The sequence below is a fragment of the Cavia porcellus genome, unplaced genomic scaffold (genome assembly GCF_034190915.1).
Source record: "Cavia porcellus strain 051 isolate PalLab524CR breed Dunkin Hartley unplaced genomic scaffold, mCavPor4.1 scaffold_31, whole genome shotgun sequence".
NCBI classification, from domain to species: Eukaryota; Metazoa; Chordata; class Mammalia; order Rodentia; family Caviidae; genus Cavia; species Cavia porcellus.
This window is the reverse complement of record NW_026947514.1, coordinates 26,710,208-26,738,061: the sequence shown is the minus strand read 5'-3', so window position 1 is coordinate 26,738,061 and position 27,854 is coordinate 26,710,208. Positions and strand designations below refer to the sequence as shown.

The 27,854-nt window shown below is 45.3% G+C and overlaps 1 protein-coding gene across 1 annotated transcript; it reads left to right on the top strand.

Annotated features, from left to right (window-relative positions):
* The first annotated feature begins 4,303 nt into the window (after positions 1–4,303).
* Batf (basic leucine zipper ATF-like transcription factor) lies at positions 4,304–26,679 on the top strand. The gene is made up of 3 exons (XM_003472434.4): positions 4,304–4,572; positions 7,161–7,265; positions 26,160–26,679. Exons 1-3 carry the CDS (start codon positions 4,510–4,512, stop codon positions 26,370–26,372), a joined length of 381 nt encoding a protein of 126 aa, XP_003472482.1. The 5' UTR covers positions 4,304–4,509; the 3' UTR covers positions 26,373–26,679.
* Positions 26,680–27,854: the final 1,175 nt, after the last annotated feature.

The following is a 27,854-nucleotide window of genomic DNA, read 5'->3' as shown; positions in this document are numbered from 1 at the left end:
TCTGCTGGAAGACAGAGTAGGTAAAACTCTTGAACACACTAGTGTAGGCAAAGACTTTACGAACAAAACTCCAATTGCACAGGAACTATCACAAAGAATCAACAAATCACAAAGATCTCACCCTACTGGAAAGCTTTTGCACAGCAAGAGAAACCACCCACCGAGTGAAGAGACAACCCACAATGTGGGAGAAAATATTTGCCAGCTGTTCCTCAGATAAAGGATTACGATTGAGAACATATAAAGAACTAAAAAAAAAAAATCTGTATTCCCAGATTTAAAGACCCAATCTAAAATTGGCATCTGAGATCAATACGTACTTCTCAGATGAAGAACTACAAACAGCAAATATGTGAAAAAATGTTCAACATCACTGGCAAATTCGGACATTGAAATGCCACCTCACCCCAGAAAGAATGGCTAATATCAAGAAATCATGCAAAAATAAATACTAGAGGGGCTGTGGGAAAAAAGGAATCCTTCTCACTGTTGGTGGGAATGCAGAGTGGTGCAGTCACTGTGGAAATCAGTGTGGAGATTCCTCAGAAAACTTGGACTAGAGGTCCCATTCAACCAAGCTATTCTACTTCTGGGTATCTTTCCCAAAAGAATTAAAAACATCACAGCACAGCAATATATGTGCACCCATGTTTATAGCAGCACAATTTGTAATAGCTAGGTCTTGGAAACAACTTAAATGCCCATTAACTGAGGAATGGATAAAAAAGATGTGGTATTTTTATACAATGGAGTATTATTTAGCCATACAGAAGGACAAACTGGAGATTTTTATAGATAAATGCATGCATCTTAAGACCATACTCATGAGTGAAATAAATAAGACGCACATAGAAACATTGTTTGCCTCACTAGTATGAGAAGCTGAAACAAACAGCGTGTTTGTGTGTGTGTGTGTGTGTGTGTGTGTGTGTGTGTGTGTGTTTAAGATGGTTATACTATTGATTTCTCTGAGTTTGCTAAAGAGAAAGATTTGTGCTGGTATTGTTTGGACAACTGAAGGCAGGTGTCTTGTGCTCTGGGTGAATGATTTGGGGATGACAATGTGCAGTGTATGTACTATTGATGCCCACTGATTGACATGCTTTGAAATTTTTAGTTTTTTAGAGGCTGGGGATTTAGCTCAGCGGCATAAGCGCCTGCCTTGCAAGCAGACAGTCATGAGTGCGATCCCCGGTACCAATAAAAAAAAAAAGGAAAAAGACAAAAAAAAAAAAAGAGAGAGATATTCTATAAAAAAAATTTTTTTTAGGTTTTTTTTTCTTTTTCTCTTTGAAATAAAATGGATTTGAAAAAATATTAACTGAGTATATTGATTGAACATCACAGAACCAAGCAATCATTCATTCATGTATTGAATGCTAGAATGTCCAAAGAGTTCAAAATCTCACTTGCATATTTTAAAACTTTAAGAAGCTGTTTGGGTGTTTGACTATTTTCCCTTTTTAAAGGAAAGCAGGGCCTCTATCTTATTCATATTTATGATTTCCACTACATAGCAGGCGACAAACGTTAATTGAAGTGGAATAAAACACAAAATGACCATTATTGTCCTTAAAGCACTTTTGATGTACTTAGGGAAGATATAAGACAATGCAGGTCCTAAGTGCCATAAATTACAAGCACAGTTGTATGGGACTTTATTCTGACATTTACTTCCTTGATGACTCTTGTTAAGCACCTACTGGGCACGTGACCAAACAAGGGAGACAGTCTTTGGTTTGGACAGAGCCTACTGCTTACCCCCTTGGTCACCACCTCTCTGACTAAGCCACCCGTCTCTTTTGCTTGGGTGATGATGATAATCCAATGCTGGAATCCTAGCTGGTCTCTCCACTTCCACTTTTCCTACACAGTAAAAGTCTCAATTATGTCCAGAGAGATCCTATGAGGACTTAGAGTGTGTCACTCTTTCGCTTTTATATTTCTCACTTGGAGGAGAGAATAGATGTGGCCATTATTTCTTAAGTTTCCCCCATCAAGAGATAGAATTTATTTTTACTGGGTTTGGGTCACTCTTGTGCCTGTGGCCCATGGAAAGTAGTGCATAGAAAAAGAGTGGTCTTAGGAAGCTCTGGATGCTTCTGTTCTTACCTTTAGAATCCTGTACCTGCCATGTAAACAACGCAGGCCTCCCTAATGGGGATCAGAGAACATGTGAAGAACAAACTCAGGCAGGAAAAGCCCTCCCACCCAGTCGGCTACCACCCAACTATCGGCTGTCTGAGGAGTCTAGCTGAGATTAAGCCTAACCTACCCTTTTGGAACCTTCTGGAACCTTCTGGAACCTTCTGGATGACCCACAGACTCATGAGCTGAAAACATACTTGTTTTAAGCCATCAAGATTTTTCTTGTTTTATTAGTCAGTGTACGCTGATACACCAACTTCTTCAGAGAACAGGACAAATATTTTGCTGACTAACTGCAGTACTTAGAGCAGCACTGGCAAACCTTTTAGAGATGAGTACCCAAACTGCAACCCAAAACCCACTTATTCATCATGCACGTATGGCAAAATTGCCAACATGGCAATTAAACCCGAATAGTGAAGTTTTAATTTAGGAAAAACAATTCATATAATAACATCTTTTGTCTCACCACCACTAATTTAGAGCATTGTCTGGCAAACAGTAGGTGTTCAGTGACAGTCTGGTGGAGTAATTGAGAAATTCGCAAGTAGAGTTAACATTCCAGTGGAGGAACCAGGAAAAAACAAGAAAATAACTAGTATAATGTGATAGTAGCCAAGGTAGAGAACAGGCGTGGAGGTGAGCGGGAACCTTCTGCTGGCTTTAGGGGGTTTGTTTCAGAATGATTGCTAACGTCGAGGTGGCCTCCAGGCTTACAGGACTCCCCGACCTGGTCACCGAGGCCTCCCTGTCTCACAGCACTGACCTCCCCATGGGGCTCCTCCGTGCTGCAGCCCCACCTCACCTGCTTGCTGACGCCCCTGACTGGACTGCATGTTCTTCCCCTGGACGACCCGTGTCCTTCCCTCCCTCAGGTCTCTGCTCAGATGCCACTTTCCATCAGGGCCTCCCTGACCACCTCCGCCCTGGAGCTCCCTCCCCCCCACCAGACTTCACTTTCAGCCACTCTGATCTATTCTGTATTAACTTCTTTGTTTATTGCCTGCCTCATCTGATAAATGATAAATTTCAGGAGGGAAGGAAGGTTGCTTTGGTCAGTTTCCATTAGGAGGCTACTGTCCTGGGGTGGAAATTTAACAAAAGATACTAAAGTGTTTTAGGGGCCATTACATCCTGCCAACCCTAAAATTAAGCCAGATGAGCATTTGATTTTTCACCATACTTTTCTAAAAGAGCCACCTGAGCAGTTGAGACTCTGGAAACTCTGTGAATGTGTTCAGACAAGGCTAGCAATCTGCTACCGTCTTGCTAGCATCCTAGTAATTCACTAGGGGGGTTCCAATCCCTGATAGCGCTCCGTTTGGTGACAGCGTGGAGAGGCAGAGGGTAGGCTTGCCTATCTTCCCTCTGCAGAGGGAGATAAAGCAGTGGGTCAGAGACACACAAAGTGGCAGAGCCAGAATTCAAATCACAATCGATCAGACTCCAAATCTGTCCCATTTCCCACTCTTTCTCCTTTCTGGATTCTGACTTGGTGGTCTTTACAGGTTCAGGATCCGCCTTGGGCTCCTGAAGCGTTCTCTTAAGGAAAGCCTTCTTTCTCTATGAAGTGTAAGCAGCCTGCCAAGAAGGTCAGGCAGGGGACAAGCCACCAGGGTGTCAATTCCAGAGCATCCCTAGGCTCTCAGGTGTCTCCAGCCCCTTGTGTTTGACGGTGGGGCGGGGGAGACAGGGCCCAGGGGCCACATCGTCCCCAAAGCCTCCCAAAGCTAGCTGGACTGTCAGGGAGGGAAAGTCTAACCTACCTCAATCAACACTGGCAGGTGCTTTCGGTTGAAAACCAAAAAGAAATCCCAAGCTGGTGGCTTTATTTTGGTTTAAAAAGCAAGTCGTGTGACAGTGGAAACTCTTTCCCGGTTGTCCTCCCCTCTCTGCCATGTTGACAGAAGACCGACTTGCTAATTCTGGCTGGGGTTTTTCCCTGCTCAGGCTGTTTTTCTCTTTGATCTTCATCACTGAAGAGAGCTGCTCTGGCTTTCAAACTGTCGAAAGGTATTTGGGGTTTTGTATATTTTTTTTTTCTTTCACATAATTCAGTGGGTCTTTTCCCAGATATATTTTCTCTCAAACTACCTTCTAAGTTGTTGAAGTTTCCGCCCATGTGACTTCCAGCATGAATTACCAGAAACCACAAGAGAGAGTGCGCGCGCAAGCCCCAAAGCAAGCGAGATGTCCCTGTGGGGAGCAGTCCCTCTGTACCCCAGAGCGAGGAGGACGCAGGGGTCAGAGGTGGCCGCGGGGCGCGCAGGGGAGGCACCTGTGAGAGGTGCAGGGCTGGTGGCCTGGGCAGTTAGGAAGGAGGCCAGCTGCTGACCCCAGAGCACCCCGGAAAGACCAGCCATGCCGCACAACTCGGACAGCAGCGACTCTAGCTTCAGTCGCTCTCCTCCCCCTGGCAAGCAGGTAGGCTCTCCCTGCCCCTAAATGCCACCCCAGAGTCTCCCAGGCGCAGGAATGGGTCAGGCTTTCTCGGTGCTGCCCCAGGAGCCACCGAGGGAGGAAGTGGCTCGGCATGAGCACCCCATTAGCCCCCAGACCCGGCCTCTGCAGTCCAGCAGTGCGCTGCAGAGAGACCGCATCCCTCTAGCCCACTGGAGCCCCTTTCTCTCTCCGTCCCCAACGCCCCATGACCACCTCCGAGTTGCAGCACGGAGCTTTCTAGGGAGCAAAGAGGAGGATGAATATCAAAGAACTCAGAGGGAAAAGTGCCCCGGGTTCCAGCACGGGAGATTTTAGTGAGCTGCTGGTGCACCTGAGCCCAGCCCTGGACGTGTAACTACAGCTGCCAAGAGAAAGAGAGGAAAGAGTCAGAAGATCAGAAGGAGGCGGGAGCCAGCATGGGAGGCTCTCTGTGCCCCGGCGCTGCCTCTGTTGCTAGCACAGCTAGGGGGCAGAGAGGGATGCTGGAGCCTGCCCGCACCTCCTTCTCTGTGGCTTCTGGACAGGAGGAAAGAAACGAAAAGCGGCCCTGGAGACTTGGAGACATTTCCCAGTGACCGCTCTCCCCACACCCCTGCCACTGAGGCCCAGGTTGCTTATCTCTGTAGAAAGGGAAAGGGAGTTAGGGTTTCTGAGACTGTTGGATTCTAAATTAACTTCCAAACCCAAGTTTTCAGCTGGAAGGTCTTCAAAAAATGAGGTACCCTATCCAGTAATAGCTTCTGAGCCTCTCTGTCTGTCTGTCTGTTTCTCTGATTCTCTCTCTCTGTCTCTCTCTCTGTCTCTGTCTCTCTGTCTCTCTCTGTCTCTGTCCTCTCTCTCTCTCTCTCTCTCTCTCTCTCTCTCTCTCTCTCTGGATTCGAACTCGCAATCTTCCTGCATCAGCCTCCCAGGTAGCTGGAATTATAGGCATGCACCTCTATGCCTGGGTGGGGCCTTCTTTCTCTTTACCACATTCCTGACCTCCCTCACTATGGGAAGGCCTCTTCCTTGGCATCCACCATGTATTCATGGATTCAAACCTTTTCTGCGGTTTAAAGCCTGCATTCTCTTCTTAGTACAGATATCCGGGAAATTTCAAAATACTGCAGCTAAAATACAAGTATACTAGCATCTGATATAGCACCTATCAAAATCACTTAACAGAAGAACAGCAGGTTGGACAAAGGCCCACTGGAGACAACAATCCTCTGCTCAATATGGTATCAAAGTGGCTCAGACTGCCTAGAAGTCTAAACTGTACTCTTCTTAGGAAGGAAATTACTCATGGCTTCCATGGTAACCTGGTCCCCTGTACCCCTTAGAGGAAGAGCACTTCCTTCCCAGTTAACCCAATATCCTCTTGTTGCAATGATCGGGAGTATGGGTCACAAATGGGGACCGTAGAGTATTGCCTGAAGGATGTGTACCCCTGCAGCCTGCAGAATGTGCAGGAACTGCAGAGTTAATTCTTTCAGATGCCTCTGCTAACTGACAGCATCTAGAGAAAGCTGCAGCTAACATCTCTGGCCAAGCAGAGGACAATCCCACCAACAGGTGTAGTTAGAGGACATCCAAATGTCTCTTTATCCTCCCCAACCCCATAATGATAAGCTGCAGCAGTAACTCCATTGTAACGTGCTCCTTGGCATCTCGTTCTTTGTGCTCAGAGCCATGAGAAGGTCATGCTCACAGAGTACAGTAAAGGCAATGAAAGAAAAGAAGAAACAGACCTCAGGTGATGCCCTCAGTCCAAAGACGTAGCAGCGGCAGGCCTGCCTAGTGTACAAAGTAGTGGGGCGGCAGTGGTGAGGGCATCTTGGAAAGGCTTCATCGTCTTCCCAGCAGACACAGCACTTCTGGGCTACTGTGTGCTTGTGGGCAACTCTTATAGCCCCAGGCTCCTCCACTGGAAAATGGAAATAATGATACACATCTCACAGAACTGCAGGATTAAACAAGAGCACCTCTAAAGTGTTTGAGCAGAAGCTAGTGCATAGTAGGTGCTTAACAAAGGTTGGGGGGGGGGGATAAAAGAGCACAAGAAGTTCTAGGCTAAAAAAATGAGAGAGTGAGAGTAGAATAGTCTTAAAAAAGAGAAGAGATGATGAAACCCACTTCATTGCCTTTAACCATTTTTGGGGGGGAAAAAAGCTCTGTTGAGACCTCAAGATCTCTTCTCTCTGCAGCTTTTGGCAAAAAAGGCATAGAGGCACTTGAGGATGCATAACAGAGTATGCAGGGCTTGGTAAATAAGGAGATTGATGCATACATGGAGAGATAAAGACATGGAAAGATGAATGGACAAATGGAAGGATGGGTGGATGGGTGGGTGGATGGATGGTTATGTGGGTGGACAGTGGGTGGGTGTGTGGGTGGATGGTGGGTGGGTGGATGGTGGGTGGGGGGATGGTGGGTGGGGGGATGGGTCTGTGGGTGGATGGATAGGTGGGTGGATGGATAGGTGGGTGGATGGATAGGTGGGTGGATGGGTGGGTACTAAATGCCATGATAGCTTGCTTGAATGCAGAAGAAAGAAGCAGACTTGCCTAATTCTCATCTCTGCTTCCCAGGACTCATCTGATGACGTGAGAAAAGTTCAGAGAAGAGAGAAAAATCGCATTGCTGCTCAGAAAAGCCGACAGAGACAGACTCAGAAAGCTGACACCCTGCACTTGGTGAGTGTTCTGACTCTCCTTCACTCTCTTGCTCCCACACTCACCCGTACACCTCTAGACCCCCGCAGCTGTGTGTGTGTGTGTGTGTGTGTGTGTGTGTGTGTGTGTGTGTGAGCACGTGTGCAGAGTGTGAGGACTGCAGGGTGAGGTAAGAACAGGCCCCCCTACCAGTACACTGAAGTTTTGTGGCAGAGAATGGGCCCATGGAATAGATGAACTGGGTGTTGGAATCCCGGAACCACCTGCTCTGAGAGGAGGCAGCCAGAGAGAACTCCATCCTTCAACAGCCACTGAGAGCAGAAGGGTGACAGGCTTTGGCGGGCACTCAGAAGGGTTAAGTGTTTTGGGAAGCCTGTTACCCTATGGGATTAGAACCACGCGTAATCTCAATCTTTTAGAGGGCAGCAGAGCAGCACCCCAGCCACATTTGGGAGAAAGAGGTCTCTGTGGCGCAATACCTTAATCCTCGTTTCTAAGCATCATTAAAGTTCTATTTTGAAATTCCTAGCATTCATGGTATCCCATGAATCTGTAAACCGTGCAATCTCAGATGCACCAATCTGGGACAAGTCATCATACTGGTTGAGTTGTCACAAGTTCCAAACATTTCTGGAGAGGGCTTTGACTCTTGACTTGGGCAGGCTGAGGTCTTTGCGTGGGGCTGACTTGCAGGTCGCAGGTCGCTGTTTCTAGGTCCTGGCTGAGGGCTTCACAGACCAGTGCACCTCCTCTTCCCCCGCCTCACCACCTGAGCTCCTTTCACTCTGCCCCCTAATTCAGTTTTTGTTCAACCTACTTACCTCACTGGTTCCTGTCACTTTCATGCTCTCACCTTTTCCTCCAGCAATGCTGCCTTTCTGTCCTGCATCTTTTACCCCTACTAGTTGAGGGATTTCTTTCAGTGGCAAACAGGCGATTGGCACCAAAAATGAATAAGCTTGTAATTTACTTGGACGATTGTACAGCAATCAGCTAGTTGGTATAGCTGTTTTAACTTTACCAAGGATAAGAAAGATGTAGATCTGGCAGCTGGGGGAGATGCTTCTTTTAGCATCTCAGGAAACTGAGAAGAAGCTGCAGCGACCTCTCTGAATGATGCTTGAGTTTTATTTGAACTGGGCTTGGGATGTCTTCCAGTGCACAGTAATGTGATTCAAGCTCATGCATATCATTAAATAAATAAAAGGAATGAATGGACAGTCAGTCTGTATCAACTGTAATCAACAGTCAAAGTGTTAATTTGTTGTCCCCTTGCTTCCTACATGGCCCCTATGATTTCTTTGAAATTTAGGTTCTCCCTTTTATTATTTTAAGCTTGGACATCTATGGTCACTCAATTTCTCTATTTGATTTAGATTCTTATATAATATTTTAGAGCAAGGAAACAAATGAAACAAATCTAAAAGGATAAAATCTTTTTTTGTGCAAGTAGTCTAGCAAACTGCTAAAATTTATGTTTAATGTTAAAAATGAAAACAAAGGTAGGCGTGTTGGCACATGACTGCAATTCCAGCCCTCGGGAGGCTGAGACAGGAGGCTCACCCTGCATTCAAGGCCAACCTAGACTACATAGTAAGTCCATAGGTCAGCCTGAACTACATAGTGAGATTTTGTCTCAATGCCTCCTCCTCCTCAAAGAGGAATTAGAAATGGAAAGTGACGTGAGTTCAATAAGTCTGTGGTCAGAAGGACAGGGTTTGAATCTCAGCTCTCTAGTTCATAATGCTGACCCCAAAAATGGACTCAGTCCCCCTTAGACTCCTTATCTACAGATAAGGAACAGAGCCATAATGCAGGTAAAGGGCTATAATGCAGATAAAGAGCTCAAAAACAATTCCTGGTGCACAATAAATACTCAAAAAAATTCAAATACAGTGAGAATTATAACAATAGTTACTAGTAAAAAAAAGTGAGATTAAATAATCACAATTCAGTGACAAAGAACAGCATCCTCCTAACACATGAGCAGGGGAGGCTTGCCTACCTTGAATTGTACCCTAGGTCCCTTTAAATCCAGCCCACGCTGGTGTCTGTCCTGCCTCTGAGGGTGTATTTATGAGGTGACACATGTATGTGTGTCTGTTGCTGCAAGTTTTTATTTCAGACTCTGCTGTCTCTCTCTATAAAACAAGAGTCAGAACCAAGAGACGCAGCCTGATTACGATGACCACACTGCGGGGAAATCTCCGGGGCCTGAGGGTTCTTGGAGACCCTCATAGTGTAGCCACACGCACCCAGCCTCAGCCTCTGGAGTGTCCCACCTTCCCACATCTGAACGCGAAGTCTTCCCCTACGGCTTCTTCTGACCACCTCAGCTTTTACTCGGTGGGTGTCACGTCGAGGACCCACCACTGTGCCCAACATGACTGCTGCCGGAGCAGCTCAGGTGTCCTGGCCTCAGGTGGAAGCTTTTGGCAGGGACATGAAAGTCACCACCATCAGGCAGGGTTAGGCTGTGGTTTAGATTGTCCTTTTCCCGTTAGTCAAAGGTCACTTTTCTTCATCCATTATCCTCTTCATTATGTCTGTGATTCAGGTCGAAAAATTTCTATTTTACCTCTAGTGTCTGAGGACTTCGGGCTGGGTTTCCCCTTGACTCTTTTCTACACCTGCTCCCTGAGCTAAGGTTCTGGGTTTTTGGCGTTTAGATGGAGCCACAGGGCCATCCACTGGGACACTGCAGACTAGAGTTTAGATGCTACCAAGAGCGCAGTATGAGATAAAGGTCATTCTCATGTTAGCCTCACGTTTGCTGAAGTGGCACTGTTTCCTTGGTTTCCATTGTTGTCACATTATTTATCTTAAAGTTCACAAAGTTAACTTTTTCTCCACTTGCGATTAAGAAGTTTTTGCCGTTTAACATTTGAAGTATCCATCTGCTCACTTCAGGACCTTGTAAGCGGATTGCTTTTAAACCGACCGAGGCAAGAAGCAGCCTCTTTTGATGATTCTGCTACAACATCCCCGGTATTTACTCATTGTTGTAAAGTTTGTGAGGTGATTCTTTTCATTATAGTGGCAAGAAGGGTCCACATTTTGTTTTCATTCCTTTCAGTTTAATATCTCACACAAGCAAAAGTCACAGGTTCCTTTTCCCCCACAGGCAACTATGGGGTCTATTAGGTATAGTGGAGGCATACATTAGAGAAGAGAAAGGCATTTCTCTAATTTGGCCAATTAATCTCTAAAAATAAAAGTCACTCATAAGCGGGAACAAAATAATCAGCCAAAAGACTATTAGAAACAAAAAGAAAATACAGAGAACTTCCAAAAGTAATACAAAAAGAAATAACTATCCTATCTGTAAGCCATAATCAATTAGTAAATTTAATGGAAGGAAACATCCCATTTTTCCTTTCCCATCATCACAACAATAATAAATGTAAAGAAGATAAAATACTTAACAAAGAATATAAAGGACTTAATTTAAAAAAATTAATTATCCTAAATGACTTTCAAAAGATTCAAACATGGCAGGACTTGATGGTATATACCTGTAATGCCAGCACTTGACAGGCTGAGACAGGAGGACTGCCCTGAGGATGAGGCCAGCCTGAACTACATAGTGAGACCCCGTCTTAAAAAAAAAAAAAAGCTAAACCAAAACAAAAAGATTCAAAGCTAAATGAAAAGATATACAAAGATAATAATTTTTGCTGAATTAATCTATAAATTTAATGTGATCCCAATAAAAATCCGACAGGATTTTCAAGGAATTGCAGTGAAGTAGATAAACTATTTTATGTTTCCAGTGGAAAAAATAACCATATGAAAATTTCCAGGAAAATTCTAAAAAGTAGTGAGAGAAGAGCAGACTAAATTGAAACAATGGGAATAAAAAAGAACACTGAACAGGACAGGATACAGAAAAACACCCCACCATTCCAGTTTAAGACCCAAACACACAGAATATTTCTAAGTCCCAGATATAAAAGCATCATTTCAAGCCTGGGAAAGCATTTCAAACCTGTGAGAGCACGCTGAGTTAGTCACTAATTGGGGAGACTTTCTGGATTGTCACTGGGGAAAAAGACACAAAGCTGACTTTTTTATTCCTCGGACAATAAACATAGATTGTTTTCTTTAAAGGAAAGTAAAGAAATTTGAAAAAGCATATGAGCATTACAAAATTTTATCTTGGCATGCATAAGCCTTTCAAAGAAAACACAAAACTCTGAAACAGTAAGGGAAAAGATGATATACACTACCTTTATATATAAAAGTGATGTGCACACCTGTAATCCCGGCACTTGGGAGGCTGGAGTATGAGGATCATTGCAAACTCGAGACCAGCCTGACTTACAAAGTGAGCTCAAGCCTGGCCTAAACTGCATAGCAAGACCCTGTCTCAAAAAAGACAATAAATAAATAAATAAATATTAAAAAAATAAAAGTGAGAATTTCTATACAACCCAATACTATATGCAAAATCAAAGGTAAATTCCAACCTGGGGGAAAAGCTCAGTAATACTTATGACCTAAAAAGTCATGCTTTTTAGTTTTTGTTTGTTTTGTTTTGATACCAGAGATTGAACTCACAACCTTGTGCTTGCCAGGCAGGCACTTACGCCACTGAGCTAAATCCCTGGCCCTAGTTTATTTTAAAGAGGGTTAAAAAAAAAAAGTTTTCTTAGTATTTGAAAGCTCTTGTGAACAGGAAAATTATTAACAACCCAAAAGAAACACAAGCAATGGCCTCAAAACAGGCAATTTACAGAACAAGAGAAATAAATGGTAAACACACATGTGAAAATATGCTAGCCCTCACTTAGCTGGGGAAATACCAGTTGAAGCAAAAAGTAAGATTCCTCTGCTAGACTGACACGGATGACAGGTGCTGTTAATGCAGTGTTACCGAGGCAGTGGAGAAGCAGGCACCACTGCTCAGTCCTAGCGGGGAGTTAGCTAGTCCAGCCCCAGGAGAGGGCCATTAGGTGGGCTCCATCCAAATTATAAGCGCACATACTGCATGGCTCAGCGTTTTGTCATCTCAGAGTCTGTAACACAGATTATTCAGCCCTATATGTTTAAAAATACTCATTGCTACATTATTTCATTTAGCAAAGCAACAAGCTAAATACCCACTGGTGACAGAGTGACCAAATAAATCATCCTTTATCCATCCAGTGCTATACTATGGAGCTGTTATAGTAATGAAAGAGTTCTGTATCTGAATGTGTTATGTGGAAAGAATATCATGTTTCTTCCCTCTTAAATGATAAAGGTATAAAAGTGGTACCCAAGTTGCTCCAATTTGTGTTTTTAATAAGACAAAGTATTTCTGTACATAAATGTATAAACAAAATTTTTCAAATAGATGACTAAGGCATTGCTCATGACACTTATTTCTGAAAAATAAGATGAAATATTTAAGGCAAGAGGGAGATACTTTGCAAACTGTTTTACCCTTTTACTAACTTGGGGTTTTAAAATGTATTTGCTTTTATTTTGATAATATAGATACCAAAATTCTCAACAGTGATTATTACTACACATACATTAGGATGATTTCCTTTTTTAGTTTTGATATCACACATCAAACAGTCAGTCTTGCATGGTGACATTTAATCCTTTGAACATCCTATGTAACTATCTCGGTCCTTCCGGAGAACCAACCGTTGGTTGGGATTTGAGTGAGCCTGAGGTACACAGTATTAGGTGAGACATCAGACAGGATGGCAGGCTGGTTCTGTTTGTGAAGCCAACCTGGGTGACTATAATGACTCTCCAAATGGCTTTCAGCAGAGAGGACTCTTGAGTCAGTGTCCAGGGTCTGTAGAAATGAGATCAGTCATGAAGTATAATTCATGAAAATGCTAAACAGAGAGGAGACGGAGACAGACAGCAATGTTAGCTCAGAGCTGTGCCACTGGGACTAGGAATGAGTTAGAGTAACAGGGCCAAATCCTGCAGCTGGAGACTTATTTGGTGCGAGATGGACCAAGTGTTTCCTTAGGGCTGGACCCTGAGGGAATCTTACACAATGAAAAGAGAGAGACTCATAAGTTCTAGCTATATGTTTAATGCATATATGACCCAAACCAAAAAGGTCACAAGTGTAAATTAGGGCTTAAATGCTTTAAGCTAATGTTATGAGAAAGGAAGTTTTTACAATTAATTAAGGGAGAAAAAGGAACTCAGTAAAGGGGTTAACCTCCTGAGCCCCACAGAATGGCTCTGTTGTTCTTGGCCTTCTGGGAACACCTGGTCCTGTTTCAGGCCTGGGGTTCTTTTTTCTCTGCCTGGGAGACCATGACTTAGTATTCATTGGCATACAGAAGTCACAGGTCAAAAAGACAGAGAAGGAATATTCTGGTTCCACCTTTAAAAGGTTCAATGGAAAGTTAGTGAACCATTGATGGAAAAGAGCTGCCTTTCTCAGGCCTCTGTGGCTATGAATATCTTCTTTGAAACACAGTGATAGAACACAGAACTGTGTATGAAGTACTACCCACATTAAGTGCTCTATTGGCAATATCTTCTTTAATGTGCACAAAAAATTCCTGGCATTAAGTTAAGTAATTTGTGCAGGGCTGTACCGTTGTAACTTCAGAACCTGTCTTCCTAACCACCAAACGACACTGCCGTCTTCTCCAACTCACATGAAGGTGCATTCATCTTTTCTACTCTACCTCTTCTTTGAATCGCTTCCTGAATTTATCTTTCTGTTTTGGAAGCACTGTCCTCCAAAATGCAAACTTTTCTTCCATCCATCATTAGGCTTGGCCAAGAAAGTAAATGTATCTATAAATAGGTCTGTTAAAGCAGTTTTTGAAGCCGGGATTTAGCTCAGTGGCGTAAGCGCCTGTCTGACAAGTGTGAGGTCGTGAGTTTGATCCCCAGTATCAAAAAAAAAAAAAAAAAAAAAAAAAGCTGCTTTTGAGGTGGTTGTATAGCAATAAATATTAACATCTTCCATGAGAATAACCTCTGAGGCGCTGAAAGAGTTGAAAGCAAAGAGAGGATCTAAGAGTGCTTAATTCCTCAGTGTTTGTGAACAATAAACACTTTATTAATCCTATAAAAATTGCCAGGTGGTTCACAATGGGGATTAAGCATGTTGTGATCCATTTATATAATGTAATTTTACACTGATATTAAAATGATTATGCAGATGAGTATTTGTCAATTTAGAAAGATGTTGGCGAGGTAGCATTGAGTGGGAAAGGCAAATTATAAAGCTTGCAGAGTATAATTTTGTTGATGTAAAGCAGGCATGAGGTCGTGAGTTCGATTCTTCATACAAAAAAAGAAAGAAAAAGAAAAGAAAATCAGAAATAGTCTTTAAAAAGCTGACTGTTTTATCTGGGGACGAAAAACACATCAAGGTAATTCAGCATTCCAACTGCTTATCCCACCAGTGATGAGTTAGCATGTGTCAGGTGTGGGAGGCATATGTGACAGGACTGGTCTTGAGTCTGTAAAGAATGCCGTCTACTGAGGAGCCCAGACCCCAGCTCACGACCCCACGGCAGCTCATTTTGCATGTGTCTTCACAAAGCCGTCCTCAGCAGATGCAGCCTTCTTTCTTTGAACAGAAAGAGTGTCACCAAGAGCCCACACTTCTGGAGGGTTTCCTGGTCCCCTCTGCAGGACTCAGTCTAACCCTGCTTCTTAGGGGTGGGTTGACTCCATAGCATAAAAGCCGCTTGAGAGCAGTACAGAGACTCATCTGGGGCCACACAATGTCTTGTGGAGGGAATTGTAATAATTATGATCGTATTACCTTGTTCATGGAATCATAGAAGTAAAAGGGAACAAAGAGCCCTTTTAGGGCCACTCGTCCAGTTTCCAACGAGGAGTCTGTTGTCTTCCTCAAGAACAAGCAAGGCACAAACCCCAGCCCTCCCACCAGTCTGCTTTTGTTTTCTGCTATTTGGTGGAACAGAGCTTTGCTATCAGTGATGGTGACCTGGGTCCCATTTCTCCTTTGCAAAGGGCAGAATGAGACACAGGCTGTTACCCAGAACGCTTGACAACCAGTTGTCAGACACAAGCTAACAGTGAGAGACCAGAAAGAGAGTTCAAGATTGACAGGGGCTGGAGTCGAAAAGCCTTTCTATTTAAAGTAATACTGTAAAATGAAAAGGACAGTAACATATTGGGGGGGGGGGCTGGGGATTTAGCTCAGCGGCATAAGCGCCTGCCTTGCAAGTGTGTGGTCATGAGTTCGATCCCTGGTACAGATAAAAAAGAAAAAGACAAAAAAAAAAAAAAACATATTGGGGAAAATATTTAACTCAAATTAGATAAATAGTTAATACGTATGCTGCAGGAAGAGCTACTTTTAAAGAAAAATATTGACTGTGATCACTACATGAGCAAATGATATGAATAGAAAGCTTATACAGTATTTTTCCTACCAAAATGAAAATAACCTAATTTCCTATTCTGATTATGACAATAAATACACTAAGGCAGGTTTCTCTGCCTCGCACTTGTTGACATTTTGAACCCTTTAATTCTTTGTTATGTGAATGTGGTCGTCCTGTCTATTGTAAAATGTAAAATCTGCCAGTGCCAGTAAAACCCCTTCACCCAGTTATGACAACCAAAAACATTTCCAGAACTTGAGAAATGTCCCCTAGAGGAAAAAAGAAAAAAATCACCCCTGGTTAAAAGTGCTATACTGAGTCAGATACACAGAAAGTTATTCTTCTTCCTTAGTCACTGATAACTTGTAACATTAAAATGACATTAAGATTAAGCATAAGGGCCTGGGGATTTAGCTCAGTGCATAAGTGCCTGCCTTGCAAGCGCACAGTCATGAGTTTGATCCCTGGTACCAATTAAAGGAAAAAAAAGAATAAGCGTAAATATAACTGTAATAGGGGCTGGGGAGTGTCTGCCTTGCAAGCAGGCAGTTGTGAGTTCGATCCTTGGTACCGATCAAAAAAAGAAAAAAGACCAAAAAAAGAAAAAATACAAAAAAAAAAAAAATAGCTGTCATAGATAAACAAATACGTGAATTTGAGAAATCATCCTAAAATTAGTTGGCAAAAAGAAATTATTTAAAATTATGTCACTTATAATATTATTTATATTACTTAAAGATTCTTCCTTGGCCAGGCATTGTAACACATACCTGTAATCCCAGCACTTGGGAGGTTGAGGCAGGACGATTGTTTCGAGCTCAAGACCAGCCTGGGCTACAAAGTGAACTCAAGGCCAGCCTGAACCACATACTGAGACCATGTCTCAAAAAGACAAAAAAAAAAAAAAAGGTTCCTCTTTCTCTGGTCCATGTTGCTCTCGGCACTCTAGCAGTGAAAGTCACAGGATGGAGTGAAATTGGTACATATGGTCACTAGTGATGACACTGCGTATGTTTTATGGCAGTGCTTACAGGCTGGAAGAATGATTGAGGGGGCTGGAGATTTAGCTCAGCAGCATAAGCGCCTGCCTTGCAAGCAGGCAGTCGTGAGTTCGATCCCCGGTACCGGTAAAAGACAAAAAAAAAAAAAAAAAAAAAAAAAAGAATGATTGTGCCGTTTGCCTCACTAACCTCCCTCGTAGAAATTTATCCTGGGATGTAACTGAACAAAGACAAAACCCAGTACACATCACGATGTTTGTTCCAGCTTTATTTATAACTGCAACATTTTGGTAGCAACCCAAACATCTAACATTAGAAGACCCTTTAAGTATTGTGGATCAGCAGTGATGAAGTAGCTGTTTAAAATAACACTGTAGTGACTATGTACAGGTGACAAAAGCATGACAGAAAGCAAAAGGCAAACTGTATAAGTGCTAGGGTTGAGATTTTGTAAAAATAAGTATGCATGTTTGTTTAAAAGCACAAAATCAAGGGCAGGGATACAGCTCAGAGACATAAGTGCCTGCCCGGCAAGTGCAAGGTCCTGAGTTTGATTCCTGGTACCAAACAAATAAAAAAGGCACAAGATGACAGTATGCACCAACGAAATGTGTTAGGAGACTTATATCATGGCTATTTTTAATTTAAGAAAAAATCTTTAACTGGACATGGTGCACATGTCTATAATCTATTGGGGGCTAGAGGCAGGAGGATTGCAGGCCAGCCTGGGCAGCTCAGTGAGACCCTGTTATAGATAAGTAAATAAATGGGGCTGAGAATATAGTTCACTGGTCCCTAGGTTCAACCCCAGTACTGCAAAAGCAAAACAAAAATAAACATTTCAATGAGTTATACAGTATATTTTTACCTAACAGAGATGAAAATGGTCAAATAGATTGCTGAGGGAGCTCTGGAGATAACTGGGGAAGTGGACAGAGATATGGAGCTAGAATTTGGGGTTAGGTTTTGATAGATAACCGTATAGTTTAACCCTTGAACTTCTGAAAGCAAAAGAAGGCACCAATAAATATTATACTAGGAAAACATGTGTGAACGGGGACAGTCCCAGAAAATGTCTGGGCACCATAAACATAGAGGAACCAAGGAAAGTGACCTAGAGCTCTTATGAAAACTCTGAGGAAATAATACAGTTCACAGCTAAGCAGAAGGCCAAGATTCCTGGGGCCCAAAGGGATTCTCCCGCAACTGAGGACCCTGGAGCTGACACACGTTCTGAGTACTCAGTTGGTGAGGACCATCCTCACTGTGCACAGGGAAGGTGGAGGTCTAGAGGACACCACCAAAGTACAGCCTGTATGCCAGGAGTGGAGCTCACGTCTGCAGGAATGATTCATCACCCAGCAAGTATCTCCTCGGCTCCTTCTTTTGGGGCCAGTTTGCTCCAGGCACTGAGAAAGCACCAATGACAAGACATTGGTGAGTCATGGGACTCACATTCAGTTAGAAGTTTGAAAAACAGACAGACAAATGTGCTAATCACACAATGAAAAAACACTCCAAAGACAATGACATTGTATGATCTTGAAAATGATGAAGGGTCAGGGAAGGCCAGGCTGAGGCCCTGTCATGGGAGACCAAATGCAATCAAAGAAGAGTCAGGGAGCAGAGGGGACAGGTGTTCTGCAGAGCGGGGAGGACTCGGCAGTACAAGGCTGGGGACCCAGAGAGAGGAGGAGTTAGCAACAGGCAATGATGCAGGAAACAGCAGCTAGGACGGGGTGAGGGCCACAAAGTTCATTCTAACCCTGGCTGGGGGATTTCTGAACCTAAATTCTGATCACAAAAAAACAGCATCACCTCACTGGCTATTGAAGAGTTTAAATGAAAGTGACTATAAGAATATTAAATGCAAAGTCAGGCATGGTGGTGCACACCTGTAATCCCAGCACTCAGGAGGCTGAGGCAGGAGGATCACTGCGAGTTTGAAACCAGCTTGGATTACAGAGTGAGCTCAATGCCAGCCTGAACTGCATAGTGAGACCCTGTCTCAAATAGTAATAATAATATTATTATTATATTTTCTCTTCTCCACTGGGAAGAAAAGACTGACGATTTAAGGGAAGAGATCTGCCCTAGGTTGATCGCTCACTGTGGAGAATCCAGCCTCTTCCATAGATTGAGCCACGCATGAGTACAGTGCCCCGCCTTCTGGTTGTTTATAAAAACATTAAGAAGACCAACTTCTTCACTGCCTTGGCTTTTCACCACAACTGCTCAGATCTCCTTTGTTTGGTCTGGATGGGGCAATTCAGGTCCAAACTGGGGTGTTATGCTCAGAGTTCTGGAAGTGGTGTCATTCTGCTGTTCCCATGCCATGGCTGGGCCTTTTAAAACATGAATCTCTTTGATTGTTTTGTAACTATTATAAGGCAGAAGCTATGACAATACTTGAATGTTGGTTTAAACATTCCCTTTCATTTTTTTTTTTTAGTACCAGGGATCAAACTCATGACCTTCTTCTTATCTTATGGATATTAATTTCCTTATAAACACTACACATATAACACTATTACAGGTTCTAAATTTGTAGTCAAGCAACATGAATTTATTGAACACTTACTCTGTGCCAGACAATGTCCTTGTCACTGTGAACAAAATACAAGTCTGCTGGATGTGGTGGCACATGCCTATAGTCCCAGTACTTGGGCAGCTGAGGCAGGAGGATCACCATGAGTTCGAGGTCAGTCTGGACTACATGGTGAAATCCTGTCTCAAAAAAGAAAAGAAGAAAGGAAAAGAAAGGAAAGGAAAGGGAAGGGAAGGGAAGGGAAGGGAAGGAAAGGGAAGGAAAGGGAAGGGAAGGAACACACAAGTCTGTGATTGTAGCTTTTGCCTTCATGAGTTCAATAATCTAAAGGGTAACAAGTTTCCTCAGCTTATAATTCATAATATTTAAACAGATACCCTACCTCTTGCCTTTCCATTGGAAGAAGAAATCATGCTGGGCTACCAGAAATCATTTTCCCTAAATATATTGGTAATAGAACAGTGAAGTACTTAGTGAGCACTTTATTTCAGAAAAAAAATTAACTTAGAAATGTTTTTCCCAACTTTTAAAAATTCTTTGCATCTTTATAGTTATTTTATTCTTTGTTTTGTTTTGTTTATTATAGTTATTTTAATAAAATATAAAGTAAATGTACTAGTATTAAACATTATATAGTTATGTTATCATTTTTAAAAGGCATCTGCTATGAGCATGATTCTCAACTTACCTAAACATTAGGTTACCTGGGAAATGTCTTTAAAATCTCGATGCCTGTGACCCACCCCAGAACAATGAACCTGGAACGTTGGGGTGGGCCCAGGGTGTGGGGGCAGGGGGAATGAAGACCTTTACTTTAAACCTCTCCAGGACCCAGAGTGTGCGGCCAGGGCAGAGTCAGGAGCAGGACCCCAAAGCCCACCAGGTGTCAGAGTAGGTTGAATTGGGAGGCAGTAGGTTGAATTGGGGTAAGGGAACTGCCTGGGGATTCCCCAGTGGGCTGTTGGCTTCAAACAATACCAACACCTCAAAGCTTTGTTTCATGGCAATCATTAATTGTTTTTGTTTTGCTTGTTTTCTGAAACTTGAGTCCTGCTAGTGGTAACCACCCTAGCTTGCAGGCCAATCAGGATTACATTCAGGTACAAATAATAGACACAGTGTCAAGTCAGTTCACTTTGGCACACACCAAGGAGCTGAGAAATGAGTAGACCAAGCTAGAGCGAGAAAGTCAAGCTTCTCCTGTCTGTGCAGCTGCTCTCAACTGGTACGTGGCTTTCACCCTCCAAGGTTGCAATATGGCGGCAGTCTGTGTGGAAGAAGGGTGGAGGGTGGCCTTTAGCCTTGACAGGAGGCTTTGTCTTTTTAGTGGGAAGGAAAACTTCACTCCTTTCCTGCCCTCATACTTCTGTTTATAGCTCATTGGTCAGAACTGTTCACATGATCATCCCTAGCTGCAAGGGAAGCTGGGTGTTTGAGTGTTTCTTTTCCTAGATCTTTAGAGAAAGCAAGGAGATGGTACTTGGGGTGGATGCTGACTGAGCTGGTCTAAGTAGTTTTCACATTTCAGGTCAGTGAGCTGAGTACTGAAAGCCAAGGAACAGGTGACAGCCTTCTAACCCTATGACTTCTGAGAGCCTACATTTGGCTAAACATCTGTTGATGACAAAGAAACTTAAGGCCTAAAAATGAAGATTCCTCTAGAATCAGACGCGTACATCATCCACTGCCACAACCTGCTAGGGGATTCCTCTTCCATTGTTAGGTGGTGAGAGGCAGGTGCTAGGCCTGATCCCCCAGGTGTGGTAGGCGATGTAGGCATAGATCCTCCCTCCGTTCAGGAAGTAGCCCACCTCCCAGCATGAGGCCTTCTTCAGGAGTGGCAGCTTTCACCCTCTACGTGCGATCAATGCAGAGGAGCTGGCAGTAACCAAGGGCGACTGAACAGACAGCTGGGTGAGAAGGCTAAACTTCGAATGCGACTCAGTGAGGTGTGGGTGTGAGCTAAAAAGGTCACCCGACCAATAAATGACTGCATGTTCTCTTGAGAAAGAGACGATTTTCTTGAGCAGGAACTGTTTTCACCCTTCGGGAAACTGTGATTAGAAAATGCAAGGGGAAGGTCAAGGCACTACCCCAGAGCTAGCAGGCAGAGGGCCCAGCCCTGTTTGGAATGTCTGGGGAGTCCCTGCGAGAGAGAGTCGTGGGCCAGAGCCCAGCTAGGAAAGGCCAGCCTGTTCCCTTAGTCTCTGTCCCTTGACAGGCTTGGGGTAAGGGAACTGCCTGGGGATTCCCCATCACCCAAGAGCTCTTTGAGTGATCCCTCTTCAGCCCCTCCAATAGGGGGTTTCCCAAAGTGTTCCCAGGGCCCCAGGAAGCTTCTCCTTAGTTGCCTCCAAGCTGCTGTGGTTCATGAGAGAAGTGGCACCAGGTGAGGAGGAAGTGTCACAGGAGCATCTGGATTGGTAGGAGGCAGGAAAAAAGGGAAAGTGACACTGAGAAGCTAACGGGGCTGAAGCTTCCAGAAAGATAATTATCAAATTTCATTAAAGTTAAAGAGACTTCAAAGGCAAGAGAGGAGGGAAGGACAGACTTCGAAGCCAGACTGCCTCAACTGAAGTCCCGGGGCTGCAACTCTCGGGCTGTGTGACCTTGAACAAAGCCCTTGAATTCTCTGCACCTCAGTTTCTCTTCTTCTGTAAAAGGGGGATAATATTATTTTCCACATAAGTTGTTGCAAAGATTAAACATAATGAAAGCCATAAAACCTTTAAAGAGGGACTAGACTGGCACATGGTAGTTGTCAATGAATGTTAGTTATTATAAAGTCAGATAAGGCTATTTGAAAAATTGACTTCTACTAATCTTTCTAATATAAATTGAGTCTACACTTATCTGTTCCCTGAAATGTGTGTGCACACAGATGCGCACACACAGGCACACATGCTCACATTTCCCTTCAGGCCCAGGGTGGGGGTGCCAGAAGCTCTGGTTTGCTGAATACACTTAAGAAATCAATTTGAGGGACTGGGGATTTAGTTCAGTGGCATCAGCCCCTGCCTGGCAAGTGTGAGGTCATGAACTTGGCCCCCAAACCCCCCCCCAAAAAAAGAAAAGAAACCAATTTGGAATTTGCAGTATTTGATAGTAAGAGCCCTGGAGATCGAATCCTGCGGTTTTCAGTGGTAAATCCTTGGGGAGCCTTGAGCAACCCAAGGCCCAGGCTGCACCCAGACCTGTTGTGTCAGAGCCCAGCATAGGGACCTGGTGTGTGAATCCTTGTTTCCGTCTGGTCTTCCTGTTTTAGAGTAAAGCAAGTGTGGCTCAATGGGGGAAATTGAGTCACTGAGGGTTGCTCAGCCGGAATGAAAGTTGGGGCCCCGTTCCCAGTGATCACTGATGGAGCCCACCGCCCTCACCTGTGCCCAGTACCAGTCCCTCAGAGGAAGCAGGCAGCACGGTGGGGTACAGGGCCCCAGTCACACCCTGCTCGGCCTCTTCCTGGCTCTGGGCGTTTCTGACCTTCCTGGCTCAACGCTTCTGACCTCTGAGAAAATGTGTGTCTTGAGGCGAATCCTGTACAACTTTCTCTTAACAGCTGCTGCCACCGGGCTGTGCTCACGTGGTGGGTGAGCGGTAGAGGTCACCGGGTCCTCTCAGTTGGCCTCATCTGCAGAGTGGGGACAGTGACAGCAGCTGGCTCAGTGTTCATCTCAGAGAGCTATGGTGAGGAGCTGGTTGGGCCTAAAGGCACTCCGTGGGTACCAGAGGGGGTCCACCCCTCCCCACTGTGGTAGACACTAAATTTCTTTCCAAACCTCCTCTCCTCCTGGCCCTCAGTGAAGCTGGGGAAGTTAGGAGATGTGACAGCTGTCCCTGTGGATAAATGCTGCTCCCATGGCCACCTCTGCCAGATGTCACCCAGCTGTGTGAGCCCTGTGCTGCTCACCATTACCCAGTGTGGGTCCTGGTGGACTGAGCCAGAGCAGGCAGGGCCTGGGGACTGGAGCCTCGGAGATCTGAGGCCCCCCTGCTCAGCCACTTCCTCCCACAAGGGAAGTCAAACCCTTTCTCTTGTGAGCTCTGCAGGGCAGCCGCGCGGCCCCTGGGCAGGCAGGCGGTTTCTCTCTCGGGACCCTGGCAGGAAGCTGCCGGCCTTCCAGAGGTGGAGCCAGCCGGCTGGTGGCTGGCGGCTGCTCGCTGCTCTGCAGGCCCGCAGAGCTCCGGGATCGCCCGCAGGCAGGCGGGTGCGCGGCGGAGGCTGCGGGGCTCCGGAGCGGCCGGGGAGAAGGCCGCTGTCACTTCCCGAAAGCCGGCCGCCTCTGGGGGAGAAGGTCAGAAGCTGCGCCGCCTCTCCCTGCGACCGGGGTTTGCCCAGGGCTCTCCGGAGCGCCGCGATTACAGTAAATGTTCTCACCAGTGGAAACTCTCAGAAGGGGCGAGGAAACGGCGCAAGCTCCTGGCCCCCGTTCTTGCCTGAGCAACGCCCCCAAGGCGCACCTCCTGGCTCGCCTTACCTTTCGGTAAAGGGCGGGGGAGGGGCAGGAAGCCGCTACGCGGTAAAATAAGCGGCTCGGACTGCAGAGCCCCCCCCGCCCCCCCACACCCCGTCTAGAGCTGGGGTTTCCTTCGCAGTGACCTGGACACCTCGCTAGCTCAGAGCCACGCCCCGGAGACAGCTGGCTGAGGCCGAGCATGCTTGGATCTGTCCTGCAGAAGGGATGGAAGCTGGCTCCATGGTCATGGCCAGGCCCACTGCACCTCCAACACTGAAAACAGAAACCCCTTGAGGTTCCTGAGTTCTGAAGAACTGCCATGTAACCGGCAAGTCCCATCCGGCTGTCTCATCAGCCTGCTGCTCATGATCCTGATGGATTATTTAGAGCAGATTTAAATGTCAGGTTATTTTACAGCTGCCCACCATATTTTTGAATCAGGTGATTCTGCAGCTGCCCACCATATTTTTGAATCAACTTCTTCATGGAATCAGTTGATGTTATCAGGCAGCCAGGCAGGCAGTCAACAAACATTTGCAGTTCATATGATGTGTCAGGCATTTCAATAGGCACTTAATAAGTAGCTGAATAATTAAAATAAATTTAATGACCTACTTAACCAGAGTTTTTCAAACTCGTGTGGTCGTGAGTGGCCAGAACCACTTACTATAAAACTCAAGATTTCCAGATGCTGTAACCCCTTCCCCCAAAATCACAAGCCCACGAAATTCCAGTCTCTAGATTTCAGGAAGAGTTATAACTATTTTTTTTTTAAACTAGCCCTCAAATGAATTCTGATGACATGGTCAGTTGTGGAAATGTGGACTTAAATCAACTAGAACTCAAAAAGTAAGACCTGGTCTCCAAATACCATGTTGGTTTTTGAGCCGAAATGCAATTTAACTGCCTTGTCAATGCTGTTTCTCTTCCCCTGATGGGCACCAGTGTGTGGCCACGTAGGTCTAAGCCCTAAAACCACACTGGAAATGCAACTCCCTGGGCTTTCTGAAGGTGGGATTGTTTTCCAGGAACCCCTGATTACCCAAGCCAGACCGCTGATTAACAAAGGATGCGATCTGCAGGATCGCTCCTTCTCAGTGTTTCTGATGGACACAGATCTGAAGTTTCTCCTGCGCAACAAGAGAAAAGTTTCTCTGCAGAAAAAGGGGCTCTGTGTTTCTGCGCAGGCTTTGGACACACTGGGAATGCAGGAGCCTCTCCCCCAACCTTTCCTTTCTGCAGTTTTGGTTACCTGTCATCAATCGTGGTCTGTAAACATTAAATGAAAAATTCTAGCAATAAACCATGCCTAAGTTTTAAATAATTTCAGTACAGCATAATTGTACTATTTTACTAGGAATTATCAGTAATCTATTACAGTGTCTAGTTTATAAATTAAGTTTTATCATAGGAAAAGTGTGGTATATCTTGGGTACCATATGTAGTACTAATGGCTAACAAACATTGTATGTATCACATTCCAGGAACATTTTGAGCACATCCCCAAGGGTGATGGTGTGAGGTCTCCATGTAGAGTCCACCCTTGGGTGGGCAAAGGAAATGGAATAGGACATCGTGGCTGCCTTTGAACCTTTAATGTCTATAAAGATCCCAAGTACTCTAGAGTCTGGGGGAAGCAGACCATTAATCACGGACTCTGTGTTAATCTGTGAGGCTAACTGCAGACCCCAGAAGCGCTTGGAGGACTCATGGTGTTCCAGAGTGGAAAGAAATTAAATTGGTATAAAGTGATCTCACAAACTATTTTTCTCAGGCACTGACCTGCCACCCTGTTTTCTTTGGTACACACTTGCCACTCTGAGCATCAGACACACTTGTACACATGTGTATAGAAAAGAGCACATTCACACATATGTCTTAGCACGGTTGCATATGGTTTGTCCCCACTAGAACTCGTGTGGAGTTTTGTCCCCAGTGTAGCAACAATGTTGAGAGGTGGTGGTGCCTTCTGGAGGTGATTAGGTCCTTACAACGGATTCATGCCTTTCTCACGGGACCACGAGTGTTACCACGAGGATGGTCTCTTTATAATTAAAGAGAGATTAGCATTTCCCCTCCCTCTTACACACAGACCTCTTCCCCACTCCCCATCTTGCCTTTTTTTTCTCTTTTTCACCAAGCATAGAGAAGCACGTGGCCTTCACTCGAAGCCACAAAGATGCTGGTGCCATGTCCTTGGACCTCCAGCACTGCAAGTTTAATAAACCTGCTTTCTATATACGGTGTTACCTAGCCTCTGGTATCTTGTGACAGCAACAGAAACATGGACTAATGTAGGTTGAATTATGTGAAACTGTTGCATTTACAGGTCAAAATGGACAACTCTCAGCAGTTTCATATGGTTCCATTTACTCTGGGAATGCACATGCACACACTTATCTGTACTTATGCAGAGGCACTCATGCTTGCTACAGGCACATATGCACACGTACACACAGATTCTCTGATGCCCCTTTTCACGGCTGTGCAAAACAAACCTGGCTTCCCCTTCACGTCTCCCTGCCTGCCTGCCCTTCCCTGACACTGATGACTGATGGCTGTCATCCTTCTTACAGGAGAGCGAGGACCTAGAGAAACAGAACGCAGCCCTGCGCAAGGAGATCAAGCAGCTCACGGAGGAGTTGAAGTACTTCACGTCGGTGCTGAGCAGCCATGAGCCCCTGTGCTCTGTGCTGGCCACCAGCAGCACCCCGTCACCCCCCGAGGTGGTGTACAGTGCCCATGCCTTCCACCAGCCCCACGTCAGCTCCCCGCGCTTCCAGCCCTGAGCTTCCAGTGAGGAGAGCACAGAGCCCCCACCCCTGCCGCTCCTGTGGCCTCAGGAGCGACGCACAGACTGTGGCCAGACTGCCCTATTTCTACTGTAAAGCTTGTCCAGGCAGAGACCTGGACAAGGATTGAACCCATGGAGTGTAGCAGCCAGCGGGACCTGAGGCCCCTGGCAGTGTGGACCCAACCACGGTGTGCTGGACCAAAGCTGCAAACAGAGACATCACACACCAAGCCCAAGTGACCAGTGCAGAGGAAGAAGACCAAGACTGGCTTATTTTTCTAAATAAATGTTTTTAAAACAAATCAGCTTCCCTTTTTCACTCTGTCCCTAGAAACTTTACATTCTTGGGGCTGGGCACTTCTCTTTGTCCTTGATTACTCACTAAAGAGCTCGCAGGTTCTGCTAATACCCCTTCTCTTCCACGGTCTGTTCATGTACGTGGGAAGCTGGGCTCTATTTTTTTCTTTTCTCGAAGCATCTTTGATCATCCCTTTGGGCATCTTCTTGATCTTCCTGCTCAGACCTGCTCGCTGTGATCCATCCTCCTGTCACTCGTGGCTGCATGCTTTCTAGATTGTGAGTGGTTGCTCTCCATGGGACTGAAGGCCCAGGACAAATGCCATCTGGACAGCTGGAAGCCAGGCAGCCCGGCTATCTCCCACTCAGCACAGCTCCCAGCCAACTGGGCCAGGTGACTGAGTGGCACAAAGCCAGTGCCTCACACCCACCCACAGTTGCAGGTAGCTTAGAGGCACAGATGCCTTGCAGAAGATGCCACCCCCTTAGTGAGCAGTGATAATAAGCATGTGACAGCCTATCTCTGTGGGGCTCAGCAGGCTGCCACCTGAGCATCTCGGGTGGTTCAGGTCACTCAAGCTTGGCTCCCATTTGTCTCCATGTATTCCATGTTCCCTGGCTCTGATGTACCCCTGATTCTCAGAGGTCCCTGGGTCATGAGCCTGTGAACCTACCCCATAGCCCCACCCACAATGCTGTCTGAGAACCATACTCCTGGCTGCATGGGACCTGGCCACCTAAATGGCCTTTGCAGAGCCAGCTGGGGACCAAAGCGGCAGGGATCACTATGGCAGGCTTCTGGTCCAGCTTCTTCAGGGGCCACTTCAGTCCCACCCCTTAAAGCAGCACAGCCTCAAGTTGCTGGCCCGCAGCCCTGGCCACTCTGAGGCCAGGTCTCAGCTCTGCTCCCTCCAGACCAAGTCTCTCCTATTCTCTGGGATGATGCCAGCATTGGGCTATTGTAACTATTCAGTTCCAAAGCTCTGAAAAACCTGCTCCCGCTGGTGAGCACCTGCCATCTGGGTGTGCTGCATAGAGAAGCATACAACTCATAGGCCCTGGGAAGCACATGGTAACAACTGGGCTCCCATCCATGCAGCTATGGCCTGTGAGTATTCAGTGTGGGGGAAATAAGCTGAGTCCAATAATTCAGAGCCCAGGGAGACAGCCCATAAGACCT